Below are 18,276 nucleotides of genomic sequence, written 5' to 3'. Positions count from 1 at the left end.
AGGTATTCATTATCAGGCATATTATTATTATTATTATTATTATTATTATTATTAATAATAATAATAATAATAATAATAATAATAATAATAATAATAATAATAATAATAATAATAATAATAATAATAATAATAATAATAATAATAATAATAATAATAATAATAATATTAAGATATTATTTAGTGTACCACAACCTTACTTTGCAACAAGTAGTTTACTGTCTGGATCTCGGCATTCAATGCATGTATTTGGCCCCGCGGCTGTTATTCAAATGACAAAGTTTCACATAATGAAAAAGAAAATAGTCCGCCCAATGAGTTCTCTTATTTAAAGTGGAGGAGGAGGAGGAGGAGAGAAGGGGGGTTATCCAAGGTGTTTGAGACAGATGAGGGAGGTGGGGGTATGTGAGGGAGGGAAGGAGGGAAGAAGGGAGGGAGGAGGAGGAGGCAAGGAGGGTAAATTGGGCGGACACATAAAAACTGCAAGGGGCCATAGATGCTGGATCATTTGGAAAAGTCTGGTCGTCCTGCGCACCGCCCGCCCTCACGACTTGTAGCCTACTCGAGACGGATAGGAGACCCCGCTGCAGACCCCGAGCACCGGCCTTCACTCCGACCCCGTCTCCTCTTGTCCGTTTTGAGGTGTCACTAAAGGATTATTGAGCCAAAAAGGCACCAAACACCTCCTTTAAGGCTCATTTTGGCGTTTTTCGACTTTACGCCTGGACTGCCTTAACACCTTCCATCTCTTATTCACTTCATTCGAGGATACCTGTACCTCTACTGATGGTAAGCGCTCGTTTAATGACACATTCACACACAACAGGGATTCACCAGGGGATTTTTTTAATTGTATTTTTTTAGAACGTGAACCTGTTGAATAATACAAGAGGAATCCCGTTAACAGTTTGTGACTTTTTAGTTTTGGTCTTTGGTGTCGTGCGCGTTAAACCGACTTCACTGAGAGAACGGACAACAATCCCGTAAGAATTATTCAAGGATGCATCCAAAAAAAAAACGAGTCTACCTCATTGACACAGAAAGGGAGATGAGCTGAAATAAAAGTGTATTTGGGGACGAAAAGCGCAGTACAGCAGGTAAAAGGCTTTTGTGCCGGAGAGTTGAGTACTGACAAACCATCACAGTGATGTCATTTCCAAACAAAGCATCCAATTTCTCTTCGCTTATTTTTCTTCAATACAAATCAAATTGTTTCCATTATGCCGTGTTCTAGGCGTAATGTTTTCTTGAAGCTTGGCACAGGTTTTGCCCAATTAAACACCTGTGTCTGCTTCGTGTCATCCTGTGTCATGCGTAGCCTAAAAGATGGAGATGACAAAACTCACGATTTAAGACAGAATAGGGCAACATAACATTTATTTATTTATGAATAAGCACAATTTTTATTCCACTTAATTTCAGGTTTGCTCATTGAATTTTTCGAGACAGTTTTCAAAAGGCACATTTCGGTCCGGTTTAGACAAAGTCTACAAAAACATTCACTACAAACATTACTGGGGAATGCCAGACGCTATTGCGTTTATTAACCGTCGAACGACATATTTTAATATTATGTCTCTTCACCTGTTTTCTGACAACACCTGTTTTGCAACAAATGATTATGGAGCGGAATTGTGCCATTTAGCCTAATTCAGTGAAGCTGCAGGACAATCTTTTGCGGCCTGCAGACGCATGGCGTCCTTGGCACACTTCCTTTTCTACACATTTTTATTTATTTTTTGCAGACTCGCTAACTCAAAGTGCTAAATCATTTAATATTTGATTATACAAATATTTGAAAAAGGATGACTTCTGTCAAAGTGAGGTATACATTTTTTTTTTGGTCTTTTTGGGAACAATACAAGTCAAGGTTTTGACTTTTTGTTGATCGGACCTGTTTTTTCTCGTTTTTTTAGCTATTATTGAGCCCTCTTCAAACTGTACAATTCAGAGTAGAAGGATTTTTCGCTTGTGTTAACTTTTCTGGAAGGGAAAAAAAGCATAAGAAATTTCGGGGTCATGCAGCTCATCTTTTATTATCGGACTCAAAAATACTACAACTAAAAAAAGCATTAACCTGTTTTCAGTGATCTCACTGACTGTGAATGTTCTCACTTTTGGGCTGCTCACTGGGGGCAAATAAAATCCCACACACCTACACTATCCAACAATACAAGACATTACAGGTCTCTGTTTTATTTATTTCAACACAAATGCAGACATTGCATTGTATTGGGAACAATAGCGAGGTGAAGCCACTGTTAGTTTCCTTTAAATTTGGTTAAAACTCTTATTAAGAAGGTAAACAAACAATTTTTTTTAGAGGATACTGTTTGACTGTATTTGTTTCGTTGCAACTATTAGGCATTATTTGGACTTTAGCCACCAGAATACTTATCACTGTGAACTATAGGCCTATATGTATACAACTAAATAGCACTAACCAGAAAAGGACAGTGAACATCAAATCTGTCAGCTGATTTTAAAACACAATTCCTATGGCTATAAATGCGTTGGTAAACTGATAAATGGCATCTTAATTTGAATTGAATTTTTTAATCAGGCCAGAGATTTGGTTGTTCCCATGGTAACCTGTTGCCCTCCTCCCTCCCCCCTCTTCCCTCCCACCATCACTGTCAAATTCCTCAGGAAACACATCTGAAGAGCCATGTGCATAGTCTGATCACATTATCTCTGGTTAGAGAGAGAGGCCAAGGGGGACAGAGCAAAGCCAAGGGCAGTTGACTGCTTCGGCCTAATTGCACCCTGGTCTGCATTTGTTGTTGCAAAATGTGTCTCTGTCCATTGCTCAGTTCAAATGTCTTCTGAGAAAGGAAACTTCTTTAAACGTTTTATAATTTGGGAATTCTGTTTTGTCGCCACTGTATGAGCAGGAGGAGTAAACAAAAGTCCACAGGGCTGATAAATGTGATGGAAAATCTTTGGAAAAATGAACAGGGTTTGGCATAACTCAAAATGTTTTTTATTTTTTTAATCACCATTGGTGAAAACAAGCCAACAAAGTGAACGCGATGACTTTTTCCAGAGTTGAGAGTTACTCCCTGTCTGCCTTACATCTTCTTTCATCATCATCGCACTACTTTTAGTGTCTGTCTGTTTTAGCCTGCAGCTTTGTCGGTGGCTGGTTACAGTTACAAGATGTTCTGTATGGTCAGTGTTTTTGAGTGCTATGAATCCCTGTAATCATGGGAGAGGCCCTCGCTGTACAATGAACGTTTGTTGTAAGAGATGTGCACACACACACACACACATATACAAACACCCGAACACACACACACATTATCCACCCACCCCATGGGTAATAGATCTGATCATGTTCTGAACCCTCCTCTCTCTTTGCCACAGTTCTCACGAACATGCAAGCAGTGGCACACACTTATGCACGCGTACGGACACGCATGCACGCACGCAAATACACCATTTAGCTCAAGCACACACACACTGCACATTGCCCTTTTCTTCACACACACTGGATCTAGTGCCATGACCGAGAAAAGGGGGGGGGGTTGGGTCAGTTGCAGGTCAGAGTCTAATGCTGTTCGGAAAAATATCCTTGATTGCATGTACAGTGGGCCACGCAGGGGCCGAGATAATCACACAGATACAAACCTAGACATGCTCACACTCACACACAAACGTGCACAGCTAACGTTCTTGATCATGCAAATACTCACTGTGTAGTAATACTTGGGTGATCTCCAACGGAACAGGCTCCAAAGACCTTCGTTCCAGAGGCCTGAGAAGAAATGTCTGCCCTGTGGTGCTGTTGTTCAGTAACTTTACTTGGCTGATTCAACAGCATTTAAATGACGTGTAGAAAAATAGCATAATTAAAGCAATAGTATTGTGTTTGTAAAGTCTTTGTGGAATTTTTAAATTTTTAGATTTGTTTCAGATTTATCTTGGGGGTAGCTGCACCAGAGAAATTCCATGTTTTAATCAAAGTAGACCTCTGGTAAATATTAAAGGAAACTATACTTGAGGTTGTGGTTAGATCAAGATTAAATATGCCCCATGAAGAAAAACATACACACTCGGTTGCTGAATGTACTACGCCTCTACCGATGACAGTGATGTCAAAGAGCAGAAGGCCTGTCATCAGCGTCACTACAACCTGTGTGATCCCTCAAGTGGGGAAACGTTAAGAGATGAGGCTCTTTTGAGATGGATGTTTAGTTTCTTGTGTAAGGAGGTGGGGTGGGGGGAGGGGTAAAGGTTGACTGGGTTCACTTGGAGACGGTTTCAGTAAGCAAACAGCCCTCTTCTTTTGGATATAGAATTCACCACTCCTGATCGAAGTGGTTTTATAGGCTTTTGGGTCGTGTGTTTGATAGTAGTTTTGGACTTTTCTCATTCAAGACAGTATTTTTCGAATGGGTTTTTTTGCACTTGGAGAATTACTTTCCCCCACTGCAAAGTATCTGGTTTTGAAGCAGGTTGCATTATCAATTTTCTGGAATAGACGTTATAATGTATTTCTGTCTTAAGTGAGAGTAAGGCATTAGTGATCTGCTGCCTGTGTTGTGGCACATACCTCCTTACATTCCAGCAACAGTAAATAGCTAGCTTAGCCCATGAGCAAAATAACTAAGCCTTAAAGAGACACCGGGTCTCTCTTTTACCCACGTAAACACACACTGACAGGGATATACACGGTAGTACTCTTTAAGTAAATAACAGCCTCAAGTGTTTGCAACTGCGTTCAGTTTATAATTTCCCTGTGTTTTTATCTGTATCTTTCAGGAACAGGGTCACTCCAACGTTTTCCTGCAGCCGCCCAACACCACCTAACATTTCCTGGAAGAACGTGTCCATTGCCTGTTCCCAACAAACATGGACTGTTTTCCCATGCTTTATTTTCTGTCGGTAAGTAAGTGCACCATGCCATTTCAATTTGTGGCATGTGACACGTTGCCTCTTGTCACATTTTTCCCTTTTCCTTTTCTGAATCTGATTTATGTGGCATCCATTCATACTTGAACTGGAAGTTCCTTCAGGGTGTTGGGCAAGGAGTTTGTGTGAGGTGAAGCTTTTTCAGCTGAAAGTGTGACACGTTCTGTAGTCCTTAGTTTGCCCCATGGCTTGTAAGCAGAGACTGTGAGGGACCGTGGCTCCTTATCGAGTTAAGAATTTGCTCTGACCCCAGGGCTGCCTCTTTTATTTGTCTAATCATAGTGGAGGACAGAAGAGATGAGGGGGGAGTGAGGGAGGGAGCGAAGTGGAATGGCCCTCAGATTCCATTCAAAAAAAGTTGGGTTCTTGAACCAGCTGTTTACCTTTGGAGGATGTCGCCAAAGATAAACAGCAAGTGGTCTATCTGATCGGGGGCTGCTTTACTGTAAACAGGGCAGACTAGACTATTAAAACCAATTACAGTCTGCCCTCAGTGGGAACAGTTAGAGAAGAGGGTGTATTAGAGCTGGTGGACACGTGTAGAAAAGGGAAAAGACAGATCCTTCATGTCAGGCCTTTCTGTTCAGTCCTTTACTAATCTTTAATCTGTTGCTGCCCTCAGAGACATCATGATTCCTGGTAATCGAATGCTGATGGTCATTTTAATATGCCAAGTACTGCTGGGAGAGAGCAACCATGCTAGTCTGATACCTGAAGAAGGGAAAAAGAAAGTACCGGGCCTGCAGGGTCGGTCGGCCGCTCAGAGTCATGAACTGCTGCGGGACTTTGAGGCCACGCTGCTGCACATGTTCGGCCTCAAGAGGCGGCCGCGGCCCAGCCGCTCAGCCTCTGTGCCTCGCTACCTGCTGGACCTATACCGGCTACAGTCAGGGGAGGCTGAGGAGGCTGGGGCCCATGACATTGCTTTTGAGTACCCCGAGAGGTCAGCCAGTCGGGCCAACACTGTGAGGGGCTTCCACCATGAAGGTAAGGAAAATAGCAACAGTACTATGTAATGTTGTATGTAATGAAGTGTAAAGCAAAAAGAAAAAACATAAAGGCGAAAATTTTAAGTAGGAGGAGCAATTACAATTGCATCACATCAGTGCGAGAGATTGTGCCATACTCAAGGACATTGTTGACAAGCAATCCCAATAATTGTGGTAGTAATGTATTTCATTAGCATGGGCGAGGACTTCTTAGTATTCAGGAAAATAAATCCTACATCCCTTGAAACATGATTTCTAAGGCAGCTCCACCCATCTCACCATAACCAAGGATGTCACTGTCTACATAGGCGCAAAAAAAAAATCCACTAGACAAGCTCTCAAGAGCCTCATTTGACAAAACTCTGCATGTTTGGTCAGCAGCTGAAGGAAAAGCATACCTTCATATTACTGACTTACAATTCTCTCCCCACCCAGCAGAACATGGCTTAAAAAAGCCCAGTCTCTGCCCTAGCCTCCACTCTCATGTCTACAGTTTACAGTATATGACTCTTTCAGAAGGACCTTCCTCAACGTGCAATTATCTTGAATGCTACTCTGCAGGCTTCTAAATAAAGCCCCTACTGCCAACAATGTGGGTGCTAAGATCAGACAGTGCAGCTCTCTGGAGAGATGGAAAACAGTCTCAGAAGCTGGTGTGATAGAAAGAATAGTACATTAGAAAGGTTTCTGTTTATTGTGACTTGGGTCTGCTTAGTTTAAGTGCCAAATGCAGAGGTTTCAAATAGTCTCGGACAAACTTCAGGGCGACAGATTCGCTCAATGTAAGCTGAGGTTGGAAAAGCTAGACTCAAACTTGTCGGATAAATGCTTGAAAATGAGCTTTGGCAAGAAGACAGAGATGATGCACTGGGCTTTGCGAGTTAGGAATCTATCTTGTAGAGTGGTGAGCTGAGGAAGCCCGGCAGCTTTAGGGCTACAGAACATGTCCACCCTTAGGGGGAGTAGTAAAGAAGCAGGGATGAGTCAGCCTTAATGGGGTTTGTCAAACACACTGCAGTAGCACACGGCAACATGCACTTAAACAGAAAGGTAACAAGGTTAGGAAGAAAAAGCATCACTGCTGAAGGAGGAACTTCTGCATGTGATGCAATGTGTGTGTGTGTGTGTGTGTGTGTGTGTGTGTGTGTGTGAGTGTGTGCGCTTGCTTTTCTACTGCTCTCTGCAGGCATTAACCCTCCTTCTCCTTTGCTAAACTATGTTAATAATACGTTTTGAGATCTTTTGAGTGGGAATGCTTGCTTTCATAGACGCACCATTGTGCAATAGTGCGATTCAGCTGACGGATCTGTCCAAAACACTGTGCGGTATTGCAATCAGCAGCAGATGGACAGGTTAGGTAAAACCTGTAACCATTCATCTTGTTTTCAACATAAAAGATGTGATTTTTATTGGCCGTGCTTAACAGGGCACATTTTTCATTCATTTCAAACTACAAAGCAGGAAGCACAGAGTACATGATAAGGTGTGCGTGCACATTTCACAGTTTTGGTTGAGAATTTGAATACACTGCATTCCCCGCACAAGACCTCCTCTCCCATGGGCTTCAGATAAATGAGATTCTACTGTGTTGTCTGACTCCTTAACGATTATTCATGATGAAAATGATAAACGTTTTAAGTGAACAAACTGTGGACCTAATCAAAAACACAGCAGGTTTTAATAATGAGAACCACCTGGGTAAGATTAGGGCCTGGGTGTGAAATAACAGGGGTGGATTGAGCAGGAAAATAGTAGACACAACATTCCTTTCCCCAACAATGGTGATCTTGCCAGAAATCTGCAGACTGAGCATTGAACAGGGAGCCTCCACTATGTTTATACTGTAGCTGTGGTACGTTAATCACCACCCTCCTTGTAATGCATGTTTCAGCAAAGTGCTCAGAGAAAGGCATTGAGAGAAGGGCTGGATAATCCTTATGGATAGATAAGGAAGTGTGGACAATGTACATTTATATTCTTGAACATCTTGAGGCCTTAAGAAGTATGCATGTTCATTATTTAGTGTCAATTAAGCCACGTTAAAGTGAGGAAGGGTGAGGTTTGTTCTCCGTTACATTCATGGAAACAACAATAACAGAATATATTTGAAGATATATTTTGTAATATGATTATCTGATGCAAAGTTGTGAGAAAACTTTCTGTACATTGCAAGTTCTAAACAACATAATCAAATGTCCCATATTTCTCCTCTTGCTAATTTTTAGAGCACATGGAGAGGGTGCATGAGCCGGATGATGGAGAAACCATTCCCCTTCGCTTCCTGTTCAACCTCAGCAGCATTCCAGAAGATGAGCTGCTCTCCTCTGCCGAATTAAGGCTCTACCGTCATCAGATTGATGAGGCCATTGCCGACACCCTGGGAGAAACCCAGGGTCTTCACCGGATAAACGTGTATGAGGTGCTGAAGCCCCCGCGGCCAGGGCAGCTCATCACGCAGCTCCTGGACACACGGCTTGTGCGCCACAACACATCACGCTGGGAGAGCTTTGACGTGAGTCCTGCCGTGCTGCGCTGGACTCGCGAGGGTCTACCGAATTATGGGCTTGCTATAGAGGTTCTGCACCTCAACCAGACGCAACGCCACGAGGGTGGACACGTCCGGGTCAGCCGCTCACTTCACCGGGAGCCTGGCGAGGACTGGGAGCAGCTGCGCCCCCTCCTGGTTACCTTTGGCCATGACGGGAAGGGTCACCCGCTGACCCGCCGAACCAAGCGCAGCCCAAAGCAGCGGGGCCGTAAACGCAACCGCAACTGCCGGCGCCACGCACTGTATGTGGACTTCAGCGATGTAGGTTGGAATGACTGGATAGTGGCGCCCCCTGGTTACCAGGCCTATTACTGCCACGGGGAATGCCCGTTTCCTCTGGCAGATCATCTGAACTCAACCAACCACGCCATTGTTCAGACACTGGTGAACTCTGTGAACAACAACATTCCCAAGGCCTGCTGCGTGCCAACAGAGCTCAGCGCCATCTCCATGCTCTACCTAGATGAACATGACAAGGTGGTCCTAAAAAACTACCAGGAAATGGTGGTAGAAGGCTGCGGCTGCCGCTAACACACAGACTAACTAGAACTTCGACTGGCCACTTGAAAAAAAGCTACATGGACGCTTAAACAAATCAGAAGGTGTTTTACTCCCAAAAATGTTCACTTGGACCCTTATTTATAACTTTTATGTTGAGGTGTATGTTTGTCTCACTTTTTTTGTTTCCTTGACAATATGATCATATATTTTGACAAAATATATATATTTATATCTACATATTAAAAATAAATTTGAGTCCTTATTTTAAACATAAAAAAGCTGTACAACTTTTCATAATGTACATTAGATTGTATAAGTTTTTTTTTGGAGAAAATAGTAAAAACAATCTAAAAAGTAAAGTTTATTTACTGGTAATATTTATTGCTTTTATATTATATAAATTTTTGAGAAAAATAAAAACATGAGTTGCTTCGCATAACACATTCAAGCCAATGACAATGACGTGCAATGTATGAATTTTCACAGCACTGATTTTATGATCAGTGGGAATCATCACCATCACAAGGATTTTAAAACATTTTATCATCTTGTAAATTATTTGTTATAACCATCTACCATAAGGAGGTGATAGAAATAAAAGCTGACCGTAATCATTATAATTATATATTTTGCCGTCTTAACAACATTTTGGATTTTGAATTCCATGCATGATAATTATCATGATGGCTTTTTAAATGTGATCAAATCCCCTTTCAGCTGCAAGAAAGATGAAAGCAGATAAATCTTTCCCAAAATAAAACTTGTTTGGTTTGTTATCTGGCATTTCACCAGCTTTAAATGATTCACGCTTCATCAAAGAAAGAGAAATAGTGGGAAATCATCACCCCACTGTTATGCATTTGCCAAATTTTCAACCTATTTTCAATGACAGAAGCTGTTGCAGAAATGGTATGCCATTTCAAAGCAAGTTGGCCTTTGGGTTAAGACCTTATTGTTCTCAAATTTCACTTTTATGTCAATTAGGCTAACATGTGGTGGTTGGACACTCGCTAATCCAATTGCAGTCGGGGCGGGTTGTTGAGCCTGACTGTGGGAGAGTGATTCTATTGTTCTTGACGTCCCCACATTGGGGGCATGATTGTGGCCGATGCGTCCTGCCCTGATACAAGGCGGCTGAGTCCTCAGAAGAATCAAAGGTTAGACGCTCTGTCTCCTGCCTTTGTCTCCTACGGCTCATGCCGGCAGAGCAAAGACGCCTGTCTCCAACCCGTGCCCCATCACACAATAGGCTTCTACATCACTTATTTACAAGCTGACGGCTGGCCCAAATGATATGATAATGTTTAGAGAGAGGGACTCCTTTGAACTGCTGGGAGATGTCGGCTATGTATTGTTTGGCAGAGGGTGCCCTGTACATCATCATGTCTGATGTACAGGACATGAATATAAATAATGATAAAGCTGAAAGAATATAAATCAATATATAGCTGAAAGTATAACCAGCATTATTTAAAAAAAAAGATGCTGGTCTATGTATTAAAATACAAATTCAGGTTCATAGTTATTTGCCGACAGTCTCAGGACAAAGATAGAAAATTATATATTTTAACTTGAAAGGTTTTGTGTTAAATTAAATGATGGCAACATAGGGTGATTAACTCAAGCATGTGCACGCCCTTCGGCTGGCTAATGGCCACTGGGCTTCTCTTTGATGCCTGCATATCAGCGTCAGAAACGAGGGACTTAAAGGAGCAGAAGATGGAGAAGAATTTCAATTTGAAGTGGCTGAAGGCATAGGGTGGGAGTTACATGTATGTGTGTGTTTGCGAAGAAAAGGGGTCGGGGGTGGCGGTGGGGCGTCTTTTCAGCAGCTTGACAGTACAATTACAACATTTCAGCTGATCTCCTAGTGAAGTTGAGATAACATCAGTCAGTTACAGATAATTGTCTTGTCTGTTCATTATCCCACTAACCTACACAAATGGTATGGCATGCATGTTTATTAAAAGGCCCAGAGAGGGACGTTTATATAAGCTCAGCACATGCAGTCAGCCAACCTTTTAGTTTACCGGCCGACCAGCTTTCGAGTTGAGCCCTTGAAGTTATGTTTGGAGGCGGAGAAGCTGAAAACCTTCAATGGCATCGTGCCTCGAGCCCCAAATGTCATCTACCATGTGATTCTTAAGAACCCCCATGAAACAGAAAGATAAATGTGAATGTGTATGTAAAGTCAGTGAGAGTGTGTGTGTGTGTGTGTGTGTGTGTGTGTGTGTGTGTGTGTGAGTGTTTGTGTGGAGGGAGGGGGAGGGGTATGGGGGTCAATTACAGAATGAGTCCTCAAAAAAACAGATTGAGGGCTTTGTCATTCCTATGTGACGTGCCACTCAGTCTCCTGTAAGTGCTCGTTCTCACGCAATTACAGGTGAGTCATTATGCAGCAGGTCTATTGACACTGCTCGACTAATTGACTGGGTGAAGTCTTCAAAAAGCTTTTTATTTGGACGTTCCCCCGTAAAAAGCAGAGTGTTTATAGACAGTAAACTTCCCCACAGGAACAAAGGAAGATGATCCCCACTTGAATTGCCTTGTTTGAGTGGGTGCACTCTATACCTCCATCTGAAATCTCTCGGAGCGAACAGATGTTTGAGATCTGAATCAGTATGTGTTTGTGTGTGCGAATGTCCATGTGTCCATAAATCAGGCTTTCAGGTAAGTCATGTGACACAAGAACACATTTTGAAAACATAATCTTTACAGATGAAAAATATATTTTTTTGTTTCCGGAAATTTAAAAGGATGGTGCCGTTTTTGACAGAAGGTCGTAAACCTATGTTTGGAGCTGGAACCCGTTGCTGTATCGTATAGCTGCACATTCTCTTTTTAACACATACTTGGTGGCATGATATGCATCTGGGTAAAAAAGTACTTGACAATAAAACAGAAGATTTCAGTTTTTTTCATGTCAAAATATTTGGTGAGGTATAAGTCAAATTAAATAATGACTAGTAAAACAGGGTAACTTATGTAACTGTGTCTACCTTGTGTAAAAAAAGAAAAATAATAAAAATAAATATATGTTATAATTAGTTTATTTTTTACTTATGACTAATATGACTTATGCAGCTTTCTCATCTTGCAGTGTGGACAAGGAAATCATATCCAAAATTTAAAAAATCCACCTTTCTTTCACCTCTAACTCTTTTTGTGATAAATCAGGGAACATACAACCGAATGATAGATCTTTTAGTTTTTTTTACCTTAATTTATACAGGTAAAGCCCATTGAGACTGGAGACTGTTTTTCAAGGGAGACCTGTTTCCCAGTCCCATGTTACCATTCACGCTTACACACACATTCATACCATAGAAAGTATATAATAGATTCATACACCGATAGCAGGCTAACTATCGGGAGCAATTTTGGGTTAGTGTCTTGCCCAGGGACACTTTGACCCTGCAGTTGAGTGGACGACCGCCCTACCCATTTCGCCACAGCCACCTGCAAATTATATTGGTTACTCAATAAGATTACTTTATTACTATGAAAAAGCAATTTCTGAATGTAGAGTCTGATTAATCACTGTCAGCTTGGTTAAAATGTAATGTTTATAACCCACCATTAAATCTTTGACCACGTTTACCATATGTACAGCATATTCTGGTTAAAGTCCATATTCTGGTTGAGACAATATTCCAAATAAGGTGTTTAGATGAGCAGCAACTAAAGGAATATTCTTGTTTACATGTCAATCAGCTTATTGTGGATAAACCAGCATCATACACTAGTGGTAGAAACGTCTGACATCTTCTTTATATTGCAATTATTCCCATCCCATCCAAGGAAAATTAACACTCTTTATTTCAGTATCGTTGGCTTTAATTATTTTGTCATGACATCTCTATTTTGAAGGAGGTTTACACCATGGTTTACAAACACTATAGCTTAACGTAAACCAGAGCATGCATCCAAACTGCAGCAAATGCCAACAAATACTGTGAAAACTCTGGTGGGAATGTTTAGTGTGATTAAGGTGTATACATGCCTCAATAATGTGACTAAGATCGGAATACTCCAGCTGTCTTAATGGGATAATGGCTTACTCCGAATATGACCTTGTTCTGATTAACGTGAGCAGAAACGGTTGTTTACATGACAATGTCATATGCGGATTATAATCTTAACCGGGTTAATATCGGAATATTGCTGTGCCTGCTGTGGTCACTGTTATTCCTGTGCAGATGCCTTATGCAAAAACCTAAATGACACCTGTTGTGTGCTGCATTGTGCCACAGTCCCAAACTGGAAAGAGTTAGTTGATGCTCTTTTGTTCCGCTCTCTCTGTTCGGTAGATCATCAGGAGAGGCTATTGTGATGATAGCTCATGTCAGTGCTGCTCGAGGTCGCGGCCTCTTGTTTCACTCTCCCACTCATACTTCCACACACACACATTCTTTTTTATACCCTTTTTATCATTTTTACACAAAGGCCACGCACACACATTCATGCACAGGGTCTGAAACGTTAGAACCTTCCCGCTGTCCATCTGTAGGGGTTATCTGTGTGACACCTCCTCTCACCCCTGTCTGTGACTCATCTCCACTCATCACACACACCTCTACCATAGCAAATGGCAGCCAGGACGTTCCACGGTGCATTTAAGGGGATAAGGCTGTCATCGATGGAATACTTTGACCTCTGGGTCACACACAGTGTGTACAGTGGGTAATAGAAGAGGAGGATTTTACTCGTTAGGGTTCAGACGAAGGTGAATTCATCAGAAAAGCTGGTGCATTGCGTTAATACCGTAACAGTTTAGCGACAGAATTCACAATACTTATAATAATGAATTACCTTAATACACTGAGCTTAATTGATACGGCATCTGTATGAAGTCTCACATTAAAGCCATATGATTCTATATGTCCAAAATCCTGTTATCAATTAAGTTATGGATGCTTACTTTGTATCAGCTTTGCAATCAAAACAGGACTGCAAAATAAAATAAAAAGATTTTCACTATGTTTGTGTCAGTGAATTGGGTTCAGAATACCTCAGGCTAATGAGACCAAGTCAATGATAATGTAATGAAAAGGTCTCAAGAACGAAAAACATTTTGACGTGTAAGAAATGTGTTGGGCTTGTGCACAAAAAGGCTGTGCTTGTGTAATTCATTGGCAAAAACTTGCATATTTAAGATGTCGGGCATGTCTCAAGATGTCAAAATTGAGATTTATATAGCCTAAATGTTTAATGGAATCAACTGATTAACCAATAATCAAAATGAGGTTTTAAATGCAGCCCTACATTGCTCCTTCAAGGACAAAGACAACACTGCTACGTAGCCAAAAGAAGTCAACTAACAACACTGGTTTTGATTTAAAGTTGTTAAGGCTCTGGTCATTCTCAGCCTCTTTAAGCTTCCTTTGACTTACAGAATGCGATTGTCTGTGCATGTGCTTGCCTTGACGTGCACACTTAAGTTCATGTGTTCAGGCGGTTAGCAACCCTGGTGTCTGTCTGTGGTGTTAGAAGAAAAACAATGGAGGCCTCTCAAAGAAAGCTTAATAACAGTAATTGCTGCCTGAGTGATTAGAAAGAGTATCAGATATTTCCATCTTGACAACTGTTCCCAAACAAAGTGTACAGGAATGGGGGGTCGGGGCATGGAGTGTATGAGTGTGTGTGAGGTTGGGGGTTGCACACCGACTGTGTGATTAAAACCCCCCTCAACACTCATTTCTCCCACCAAACGTCCCCGACTGGGAAGGGATGGCAGTGGAAATTTCCACTTGTCTGGAAACAACCTGCAGGTTTAAAATTTGGTGTCAAGTGCCAGTGTCGCTGTGTGGACGGAATGCTTCTTTTGTGGGCAAGTCTCTAGTGTAATTTTGGGCAGGGCAGGGTGTCCCTGCAGTAGGCCTTTCTTCCTCGGGCCCTGTGCAGTTTCATTAGATACGGCTAATGAAAAGATGGCTGCTGGACAGCCTGGTCCCCCAGCGGTCCTGTGGCCTGTATTTAGAGCCCCTACCTCACATCTCCTGCTGAACAGGTGTGCAGGCTGGCCTCAAGCACTTAACCCACTCCCTGAACTGTTTTCATCCTCATCTCTCGTTTTAACAGGCTAAGTTAATTTTACAACATTAACATAATTTTCTTTTAAAGCAACTTGTTTACTTTCAGGAAAACAATTATATAGATTTTGAGGGAAAATAATAACATTAATGGATGAGGCCATTCAATAATTGTATTTATTGCCCAGCACAGTTTGTTTTTTCTTGTTCTACTAAAAACAAGTGGCATCATAAAATGTCACATATACTTCTAAGATCCTTGTTTTTATTTACACATATGGCAGGAAATTAAAGACAGTGGGTAAAGTGAGTATCCTTCATTTAACAATTTCCACTGCTCTGAAGCGACTGGCAAACTGAGACGTTGTAAAAGGCCTCCTGTAATTAGACAAAGCTGTTTATGTTCCACTGCTCCATCTCATTCCCCCTATTCGCTTCACTATGTAACTTTAATTTGCCTTTCAGTGTGATGATAATAGTTAATAATATACAGTGTGGGTGTCATCTGGTGACAGCTCATTGTTTCGCTCTGGTTAGTTACAGAAGCCTGTGCTAGCTACTGCAACTTTTCCCTTTTCAGATGCATAAATATCTGAGAAGACAACCCGTGTTTGGATGGAGTGCTGCCAATAGTTAGATCGCAGTGTTTATTTGCTAACAGACTCCCTCTGTGTTCATACGGTGACCCTTTGTGTGGCTATCTGAGAGGCAGGTGGATTGTGCCTCTGGCCTGCGAGCTACAGTTGAAAGCAACAACTTGAAACTAGAGCCGTAACGCGACCCCGAGGCAATTAGGCCCACAATGAGGAAGTTTTTTCCGCATTCGGCCCTTTTGTGTTTCTAAATACTATTTAAGCGCAAATAAAATGATAGACCTTGGGTTCTTTGACAGGGAGGTTGAGGAAAATTAACAACAAGGCAGCAGATCAGCAAACGATTCAGTTTTGGTGATTGAACAATTGCTGCTCATTCTAATTCTCCTCATAAGTTGAGGTAATTGCTCCAACAGGTGTCTAATTTGACATTGCCCCATTTGGTTGTCCTGCGTTTTTAATTTTTAATTTTAATGTGTTAAGAAGCAGGAAGGGGGATGGAGTTTTAGCCCCGCAGACCCTGTCCCAAGCTCACAGACGGACTGCGGTAGCGGGAAAGGTGCAAAGAGGGTTGGAAATGAGAGAGACCCTCCCTCCTTCCCTTCTCTCCCTCCTCCCCTCCGTTGCTTCCCTGAATGGAGTGTGTCTACCGGATCTACCCAGGATGAAATGTCATATCTTAGACTGATCCTTATCTCTTAATCGCTTCCTTTGTCTCCCATGATTCCCCAGACCCTCCCTGACTGCCCTCCTCGGACACAGCCCTTTGATGTGTCAGCTACGGTTAAGGATGCTGGGGGTGGGATATTTGTAGTGTGTGCATGCATGTGTGTGTGTGTGTTTTTAAAGTGGCGGTCTGGTTCTGCTCTGAGCTAACGAGAGCAACAGAGGTTATCAAGATTCGACGGTGGAGCAGACCACTGGAAATTGGTTTGTGCTTTGCGTCACATGTTGCTTTGAAAGGTTACGCATATGTATGTGCATGTTCTTCAGTATCTAAGAATGTGGCATTATGTGAAATATAGACGTCATGTGTTCCAATCCCATGTGTTTTTATGCATTTCTATAAGTGTATTCGGGGTACAATTCTGAGGTGATGAAAAATCAGCCTCACAAACCTTCTCTAGGGCTACAAGTAGATGTTTCCATCGGTCACAGACATTCAAATGTGATTTTTTTTTTGGAAATACCAAATAAATACTGTAAAAAGCACGAAAAATAACAAATTTGATACGCCCTTAAATTCTCACTTTGGCCCCGCCCTGAGGATTTTATGAAATGTCTTGCTGGTTAATTGCCAGGAAATGAAGGACACGCACTCATGTGAATCGTCATAACTTCTTCTGATGCTTTAACTTTTCACTTAGTGCCATCAGGTCAAAATTATTGGTTTAATAAAATAAACTGATTAATGAACAAATACCTATCAAACTAAGCATACTCACATGTTCTTCAGCCGTACTTTGTGCTTAGGGCCAATTAGCGAGTGTAAACTGAGATGGTGGACATGGTTAACATTATACCTGCTAAACAATATGTTGACGTTATCAATGTGAGCATATTAGTACATTGGAATTAGGATCTAGCCTGAAGCATTGCTGTGCAGACTGCCAGAGCTGCTACCATGCGTGACTTTTAATCTCATGTATTTGTCTGTATATCTAGAAGATCTGAAATACTATTTGTTTCATTCAGAGATGGGCACTTGAATTGTACACAGGCAAGTATATGGTAAATGGAATGGATGATTCAATAGCAACATAAGACACTGAAAGATTTAGATTTATACCCTTTATCTTAATAAAATAGATACTTATTTCACAGAATGTCAAAAAGTCTCCAGATAAGATAATTTCAACAATGGAAGGCCCCTGAAAACACATCCAGACAGATCATTGTTAACTTGTATGCCATTGTTATCATTAAATAAGCCTTGAACTATGTCACTGCTGTTCTTTCTGTTATCTCATATGCATTGGGCTCATGAACTTCCAAATAGTTCTGCACTATATATTTGATTTCACCGGGCGAGCAAGAATTTCAGACATGAGAAAAGACAAAACATTGCTCAGTTTCCCCAAAGTGAAAACTGCAGCTGATCTTATAGATAGATAAGGTTTGATATTGTTGCCCTCCACATAGTTGGTCCTGAACATACTGTGTTCACGGCACTGATGAAGTTTCCATATTTATATGCAGGTCTAAATAATTAAACAAACGGAAAGCTATTGCCCTGTGGTCTAATCTGACAGAGTCAATCTAATATTATTGACCTTCTACCTCCAGTTGGCCCTGTGTTCACTGTTATAATTAAGGTTCTTTGTTCATCTGCAGGCTCAAATGATTCCACAAAACAACTAAAGTGGCCTGTAGTAGCAGTATAGCTCAGTATGGCAATCTCAAGGCAGTCAATGAAGCCCAATATATATAGAAGAATAGGCCTCTCTTCTGCAACTATGTGCAATAGTGCAGAGGCCTCAAAAACTAGCGATAGGAAGCAAAGATAACTGGAAAATCAGAAGGGCATCAGATAAGCGATTTTAAATTACTTGGCACAGTTAGTTACAGATTGTACAGAAGAGTAGTAGCTACAACATGTTTGCACAACTTGCAGCTCAGTTCATTCCTCTCACAACTTTATATTTGCTTACATAATCATACAAACTGACATGACATTTACAAGATAACACGTCATTTTTCAC

The 18,276-nt window shown here is 41.4% G+C and overlaps 1 protein-coding gene across 1 annotated transcript; it reads left to right on the top strand.

The window, feature by feature from the left end:
• The first annotated feature begins 516 nt into the window (after positions 1-516).
• Positions 517-9,808, top strand: bmp4 (bone morphogenetic protein 4). The gene is made up of 4 exons (XM_080041911.1): positions 517-786; positions 4,762-4,884; positions 5,534-5,898; positions 8,126-9,808. The coding sequence occupies exons 3-4, from the start codon at positions 5,541-5,543 to the stop codon at positions 8,977-8,979; spliced, it is 1,212 nt and encodes a 403-aa protein (XP_079898037.1). The 5' UTR covers positions 517-786; positions 4,762-4,884; positions 5,534-5,540; the 3' UTR covers positions 8,980-9,808.
• The last annotated feature ends 8,468 nt before the right edge of the window (positions 9,809-18,276 follow it).

This window comes from Ammodytes marinus, assembly GCF_949987685.1.
Source record: "Ammodytes marinus genome assembly, chromosome: 15".
Classification (NCBI taxonomy): domain Eukaryota; kingdom Metazoa; phylum Chordata; class Actinopteri; order Uranoscopiformes; family Ammodytidae; genus Ammodytes; species Ammodytes marinus.
Note: the sequence above shows the minus strand (reverse complement) of the source record. Positions and strands in the feature narration are given on the sequence as shown.

What these genes read in the sequence shown, in the direction of transcription:
- bmp4 (XM_080041911.1), top strand. Translation starts at nt 5,541, where the DNA reads ATGATTCCTGGTAATCGAATGCTGATGGTCATTTTAATATGCCAAGTA. An exon ending in GAGGGGCTTCCACCATGAAG is followed by an intron (nt 5,899 to 8,125) that starts GTAAGGAAAATA and finishes GCTAATTTTTAG; the next exon opens with AGCACATGGAGAGGGTGCAT.